This window comes from Dasypus novemcinctus, chromosome 21, assembly GCF_030445035.2.
Source record: "Dasypus novemcinctus isolate mDasNov1 chromosome 21, mDasNov1.1.hap2, whole genome shotgun sequence".
Lineage (NCBI taxonomy): Eukaryota > Metazoa > Chordata > Mammalia > Cingulata > Dasypodidae > Dasypus > Dasypus novemcinctus.
The window spans coordinates 26,199,323-26,206,553 of NC_080693.1; the positions used below are offsets into that span (position 1 = coordinate 26,199,323).

Below are 7,231 nucleotides of genomic sequence, written 5' to 3' on the forward strand. Positions count from 1 at the left end.
GGCTGGGGGTCAGGACTTTTCAGCCCTCGGGCAAGGCTCCGTGGTGAATATTTTGAGACTTAGCCCAATTTCATTTTAGCTGGGCCCTGAAGAAGGTGGAAGGTGCCCTCCTTCCCCGTTCGCCTCGCCATCGTTGCTTCACAGAAGGAAAGACAAATCGGCTCAACTTGCTTGCTTTAATAACAGAACAGAGAACACAACACCGGGGAGCCGGGCCTAGAGGAAAACAGGACTCTGCCTGGTTCCGAGGACGGGAAAGGAAGTTGGAGAGGCTGAGGAAAGTGAAATGCCTTGACGCCAGGGACGGGGGAGATTCTGGTGATGGGAAGTAGTCTTGCGACCCAGAGGCAGGGCTCTCATCCTGGGCCTGGAAGTTTCCTCCTTACTCCTCAGACTCCAACTCCATGCCCCAGGGAGTGTAAAGGGGGCTCCTACTGGCTGTGGCTATGCCGCAGGGGGCCCGAGAGCCCAGCTCCCCTGAGAGGCAAGAGCGGCCCTGGCCCAGGGGACTCCAAGGAGACCAAAGCAGCTATAAAGTTGAGAGAAATTGAAAAAGAGTGAAAGAATGGAAAAGCAGGTGTCTCCAGATTACCTCGTCCCCAAGCCCGGTCCCCCAAGTTCCTGGCTCTCATCTGCTTTACTTCAGTTCCTCTCAAATCCAGCTACCCAAGCTGGCTCTTGGCTTCCCCTGTCTCCCCATGCAAGACCTGGGTCCACATCACCGCTCTCCACCCGGTCAAGTTCTCCAACCATACCTGGGCTCCGCCAGTAGTGAGAAAGCTGCTTCTTTCCAGTGGAGAGTCTGCCCTCTCCTCTGTCAGACCAGGGTATTCAGTGATTCTGGAGACGCCAAGGCCCTCTTCACCAAGCACCAGGGTCTCAGATGCAGCCCCAGAGCTGCCCCACTGGGCCTTCTTCAGTCTGTGGAGACTAAGCTTAGAGAGGGGCCTGGAGGCTAAGCTTCCTGCCTCTCCGTTCTTCACCTTTCTGCCCTGAAATACTTCCTGCTGGGAAGTAGTTTGTCATTTGTCCTTCAGCTCTCCACTGCCAACTTTCTGCTCCCCTCAGACTGAAATATCTTCAGTCCAGGGACCCAGAGATGACCCCCGGTTTCCCCACTATCCCCCAGTTCTATGGTGTGCTTCTTGTTTCTATTCCTTCCAGCCCACACCTGTCATTCTTCATCCCTCAGTTTCCTCTTCCTTTCCATATTATGGAAATTCTGCTCCTATCTGATCGCACCAAGCCCTTGTCTCACTCCTGAACAACCTCCAATTTCCTTAAAGCTCTCAATCCCTTCCCTAGCTCAAACCATGCTGCCCCCAAACACTGCTTGGCTCCCAGAGCCCAGCTATCTCCCCTCCTTACTCATTGATGATTCTCTGGCGCTTCCTTAGATCCTCCAGATGATAAGCCACAGCTCTGACCCGGGCTGGAATGCCCCCAGGTCCCTGATGTACTCCTGCCAAACGTGGCCGCCTCCTCTTTCTTCTGCAAAGCTTCTCAGGGGGTGGGAGCCCCTCAAGAGGGTACGGGCAAGGCTGGGAGCAACCAGTGGTTCTCTGTGCCAGAGAATGGGGGAAAGGTGCTAGAGGGCAGAACTGGGTCAGGGGAACTGGATCTCTCAGGGCTTCTTGGACGGAAATAAGGAGTTAGGGGTTTTGAAACCCTATGGAAACAAAGTTGTGATCTGCAAAGCATAATGATTGATTCATAGAAAGGGGGCCTGGTCAGTGCACTGGTTGGGGGATACCAGAGGGGAGGGGTAATGAGCTCTGGGGACAGGATGGCTGTGGGTGTGATTTTTAACAGAGAGAAAGGCAGTTTATCATACCAGCATGGGTGGAATGTACTGTTCCTCCATCCAGATGGGGCTGTAAGACAAAAAGAGGGCTAGTGCAGGGAAGATACCCTCCTCCAGACTGCTTCCTCCCAACCACCTTTTTGGCATTAGGAGCTACATCAGCCAGTGGGGCAATTATCCTCAGACTAGCTGATATTTTTTTTACATACATGTAATACATAAAATTTTCCACTTAACCATTTTTAAGTGTGCAGTTCAGTGGTATCAATTATGTTTACAATGTTGTGCTACCATCACAACTATCCATTACCAAAACTTTTTTATCACCACCAAAAGAATCCCTGTACCCATTCAGCAGTAATTCCCACCCCCATCTCCCCCCTAGGCCCTGGTAACCTCTAATCTACTTTCTGTCTCTACAAATTTGCTGATTCTAGCTATTTCATATGAGTAAACTCAAGCAACATTTGGGTCTGGCTTCTTTAACTTAGCATAATGTTTTCAAGGTTCATCCATGTTGTAGAATGTCAGAAAATCATTCCTTTATATACCTGTATAATAGGCCATCATATGGACATACCACATTTTGCTAATCCATTAATCTGTTCATGGACATTTGGGTAGTTTGTGCCTCAATTTTTACCAAAAAGACTGGCACTCAGACAGATCATCCACCTTTTACCCTCTACCTAGAATAGCCAGGCTAGTATTGTTATAAGGTCTTATGGTAGTTTAAAATTGTATAGCTGTGACTTCCAACCTCCAGTTAGTCCCTATTTTCTCCCTCTCTACTCACCTGGACTTTTGACTAAGGCTTTCCCAGAAGATGTCTCCATAACGTTGGGGCACGGGTCTGCAGTTCTGGGAAGGCAAGCTGGAGGGTGGAGATCGGCTGACCACCCTGGAACACCTGAGGAGGGGATGAGGAAGGTAGGGTCTGGCTTTTTCCTTCCAGGATCTACTCACCCCAAGGATTCATGGGTCCTGTCTTTCCATGGGAGGACATAGCTGCCAAGGCTCTCTCAGGCCATGCCTTCCCTTATCCACTTTGGCTGAGGAAGATGCTAAGGCCTCTGATTTGAAAGGAGACTGGAGCTGGGGTGGAGATTGGCAATTATTCAAACCTTAGATTTCACTGAATATCAAGCTTCTAAGCCCCATGGCCAGAGAACATCATATTTAGTAAGTGGAGTTACTAAATATGAGGGATGCCCTGGCTACTCAAGTAATGGGTCAGGGTTCCTTTTGGTCACTGCAAGGATCCAGGGGAGCAGAATCTCTATTTACTCCTGCTTTGTCTTCCCTGTCTCAGAAGGACTGATACCCTTTTTAGGTAGGGAGAGGGGAGCAGAGCTGTTTGAGAACAGTGCTCATGTCTAAGCCCCCAAATTGAATGATGACGGCCCTTTCCATCTCTGGAAGTGTGATGTAGGCCTGTAAAAGGCCTGTAAAAGGCCTGGGGCCCTTTATCTTCTCTATCTTCATTTCTCCTTAGGTGATCTCACCCAGTCCCATGACTTTAAATACGACCAATGTTCCAGTTGACTTTCAAATCTATATTTCTAGCCCTGGCTCCAGACTTGCAGGTCCAACTGCCCACTTGGCATCTCCTCCTCAGCCTTCCCCAGCTCACTGAAAGGCACTTAAAGTTGCTGGGGTTCAAAACCTGTATGCCTCACTTTCCTTCACCTCCCAGCAAGTTCCCTCAGCTCTACATCTAAAATAAACCCGAATTTGACCACCTTGCACCATTCTACTCCACCACCCTATTTCAGGTCATCATCCTCTGCCTGCACTGCTGCAATAGCCTCCTTGTCTTCCTGTCCCTTCCATTCTCTTCCTCCAGCAATCTGCTCTGTACAGAGCAGTGAGGGTAATTTTAAAAAATATGATTATGTGAAATGTTATCAGGTTTGAGATTTATTCAAAATAATCTGGTTAGAAGAGGATTGGATGGGTGCGTAGATGAAAAGAGTAACCATATAATGATAATTATTGAAGCTGAGTGAAAAGGGTACATTGTGTTTATTATACTATTCTATTTTTGCATTTGTTTGAAAGTTGGAAAAAAAAATCTGATCATGCCACCTCTTTGCTTAAAACTTTCCAATGACTTCTACTGTCCTTAGAATAAAATCTAAATTCTTTTTGAAGGCCTATTAGGTCCTATATGATCTGGCCTCTGCCTTCCTCTCTGATTTACTCTCTACTTTTCCCTTGATCACTCAGTTTCAGTTACACTGGACTGCTTCCTGTTCCTAATACATACCAAGCTTGTTTTCTTCTTAGGGTTTTTTCACCTGTTATTCCTTCTTGCTGTTTTTTTTTTTTAAAGATAAATAGATCACACAAAAATTGCTGGTTATCATGACTGGCTCCTTCTAGTTTTTCAGGTACCAATTCAAACTCATCTCCCCAGAAGAGTCTTCTACAATCATTTTATCTATGCTTGAGTCTACCAAGGAACTTTATTTTTCATTATATTGTAATCATGTTTGATTTCTATCATGATAATTATCACTAGCTGAAATTATTATTTGTTTACACATTGTCTCCTTCCTCTAGAATATCAGCTCTATGAGAGCAGAAGCCCTGTCTTGGTAATTGCTGAGTCCCCAATACCTAATAACTGCTCCTAAAGATTGTAGTGTTCAACAAATATTTGGGAAGTGGATTTGGCCCAACGGATTGGGCATGTGCCTACCACATGGGAGGTCCACGGTTCAAACCCAGGGTGTCCTTGACCTGTGTGGAGCTGGCCCATGCGCAGTGCTGATGTGTGCAAGGAGTGCCCTGCCACGCAGGGGTGTCCCCCGCGTAGGGGAGCCCCAGGTGCAAGGAGTGCGCCACGTAAGGAGACCCGCCCAGCGCGAAAGAAAGTGCAGCCTGCCCAGGAATGGTGACGCACACACTCGAGAGCTGATGCAGCAAGATGACGCAACAAAAAAAGACAGATTCTGGGTGCCACTGACAAGAATACAAGCGAATGGACACAGAGAGCAGACAAACGGGGGGGAGGGCGGGGCGGTGGGGGGGGCAGAAATAAATTAAAAAAATCTTTAAAAAACCCACAAGTATTTGTTGAATAAATTAATGTATCATCAATCCTTTGAGACCAGTCACTGAACTTCCTGTTGCTTATTTCCTACCCTCTCAGGGTAGGAACCAGACATATAATCTTCCCCCCATCCTGCCTTCATCCTCCCTACTGGGTGGAGAAGACTCACTTGGCAAAGGGGATACAGTTGTCTCCATCTTCCTGTACCTGCATGACTGGATTGGGCTGGGTGACTGGACTGCCTCCTCCTTGGCCCTGGAAGGATAATGGAAAATGAATCATTCGCTCATATAATGTCTGTAGGGATGAGACCAGTAGCAGATCTGAAGTTTGGAAAGAGGATGTGTGGATCCTGTAAAAGGAAAAAGAGCTTAAAAGATATTTCTAAAACCAACCCAAGGAAGCCGACGTGGATCAGTGGTTGAGTCCCAGCTTCCCACATATGAGATCACAGGTTCAGTTCCTGGCCCCGGTACCTCAAAAAATAAAACAGTAAAATTTTTTTTTTTTAAAGGTATTTCTATTACTAGACTGGATGTATGAGCTGAACAAACAGGTTGAAGATGGTGAGCACAGGAGAGGTGAATGTGGTAAAACATAAAGGAAAAGGCAAATTTTCTAAAGCCAAATATACAGAGTAAATTCACAAGTGGCAGTTAAGTGACTGACTGGCAATATGGGATGATGAAGTAAAGAAAGAATGACTGGTAGAGACCAGGAGAGACAGAGGCATTTGGGGGAGTTGGTATAGAATTGGTGAAGGAAGGCAGTTAGAGAAGTTGCAGAATTGAGGGTTGGTCAATGAATTAGGAATAAGTGCTCAGTGAAAACTGAGTGTAGTTAGAGTGGTCAGTTGGTGACAGGGAAGGAGGGGGCAGTTGGTAATGTCAATGGGAAAAGAAGGTGATTAGATGAGTCAGTTGCAGGGAGCCAGAATTAAGGGCAGCCAAGGGTAATCTGAGATCCAGTTGGGGTAGGTAGAAAAGGAGTTAAGAATACCAGAGAAGTTCCTTTTAATTCATTGCTTATTTTCTTAGGGCCTCCATTTATGAAATTCAAAGCCTGCTAAACCTTAAAATATTCAGTCTCTATTGGCTATTTTGAGTCACACTGCCAGGGCATATAAACTTTACTTCATTGTTCACAGTTTTTATTAGTGGGTGAGAGTTTTTCTCCCCTCTAACCTTATATGGGTTAAACTGAGCTGATGGGTGTCCTAAATTCCTTTTCTTCTTGGGAAAAAAAAATTACGAATCAAGTTAGGAGGTGCATTTAGGCAGCATAAAGGAAAGAAAAGGTCAATTTTAAATTGCTAGAGGTGAACAAGCATGTATCTAAGGGCAACTGGGGATGGGCTGAGAAAGAATTTAGGTGAGGTGAAAAATGGAGAGAGGAATATTTTGGGGAGCGGTGGCAGATAAGGATAGTTAGCATTGGTTTGAAAGGACAGGTGGAGTCCAAGTGGGATGTCCTAAACCAGACGCAGGTGAGCAGAACTCAGGCGCCAGATGGGAACTGATGGATATTCAGACCTCAGGTAGTTGGGTCAAAGCGCGTGACTTAGATCCGAAGGCGCAGGACCGGGCTTAAGGGAGCTACACTGGGTTCTCGACAGTTGTCTTAGAGGGTAGCTAAGGCCATGGAGGGCCCCCAAAGCTGAAGACAGCAGACGTAGACTTGAGGAGTCAGGCTGGGGCCTAAGCCGGGTGGTGGCGGTGGCGGTGGCGGTGGTGTGGAGAGCCCTTCCCTGACGGGGGGCCAGGCCCGAGGTTTGGGTGCGAATGGGCTAGTTGGACGCTTAGCGGTTGGACTGAGGAACACCCGGCGCCTTCGGGAGCAGCAAAGTCTGAGGGCATTGGGGGGCTGAGGAGTCAGGTTGGGGTCTCGAGGAGGTGATCTGGGCTTGAGGTGTGGCTCATGCCTGAGGGGACCGGGTTGGGGCGGGCGGGCTGGCTGGGGCCTGACAGGGCACCCAGGCCTGAGAGAGTTGCTTGGGCCCGAGCCGCCGGGCCTGCCAAACTTGAGGGGGCAGGTGGGGACCCGGCGCCCCGAAGGCTACGCCGCCGCCGCCCGCACTTGTACCCAGCACCTGAAGCAGCTGAGGCGAATTCCAGAACGATAGAGCCAGCGGGAAGGAGATGGGCGGTGACAGGAGTCCAGGGAGGAGCCGGCGGGCGTCGCGCGCCTGGGGCGGGGCCTGGGCGGAGCCACCGCCGGGGCGGGGCCAGACGGCGCGGCTCCGCCCCCTGGGCGCGCCCCCGGCGGTGGCGACGTGCGCGGGTCCGGGGCCTGGGTCTCCTCCAGGGTCCGCCCCCACTTTTCCCATCTCCTCAGGCACCGGTGACCCAGCCGAGCCCCGGCGTCCTGTT

At 49.0% G+C, this 7,231-nt stretch overlaps 1 protein-coding gene across 2 annotated transcripts; it reads right to left on the minus strand.

Annotated features, from left to right (window-relative positions):
• Positions 1–162: 162 nt before the first annotated feature.
• On the minus strand, positions 163–7,049 carry INCA1 (inhibitor of CDK, cyclin A1 interacting protein 1). Of its 2 annotated transcripts, none has more exons than XM_004447218.4 (7): positions 6,952–7,049; positions 5,032–5,117; positions 2,601–2,714; positions 1,835–1,874; positions 1,369–1,562; positions 756–921; positions 163–529 (listed from the first exon to the last, which is right to left on the minus strand). In XM_004447218.4, exons 2-7 carry the CDS (start codon positions 5,073–5,075, stop codon positions 383–385), a joined length of 705 nt encoding a protein of 234 aa, XP_004447275.1. In that variant the 5' UTR covers positions 5,076–5,117; positions 6,952–7,049; the 3' UTR covers positions 163–382. The 2 variants fall into 2 exon arrangements, with proteins under 2 accessions (XP_004447275.1, XP_058139682.1); XM_058283699.2 differs by lacking the exon at positions 6,952–7,049 and adding an exon at positions 5,258–5,354.
• Positions 7,050–7,231: the final 182 nt, after the last annotated feature.

Excerpts from the sequence above, each read along its gene's own strand:
- INCA1 (XM_004447218.4), bottom strand. The coding sequence starts at position 5,075 with ATGCAGGTACAGGAAGATGGAGACAACTGTATCCCCTTTGCCAA. Across the intron at positions 2,715-5,031 it reads AACTGTATCCCCTTTGCCAA|GTGTTCCAGGGTGGTCAGCC; the intron begins GTGAGTCTTCTC and ends TCCCCTCCTCAG. Across the intron at positions 1,875-2,600 it reads AGCCTTAGTCAAAAGTCCAG|CCCCATCTGGATGGAGGAAC; the intron begins GTGAGTAGAGAG and ends TTTGTCTTACAG.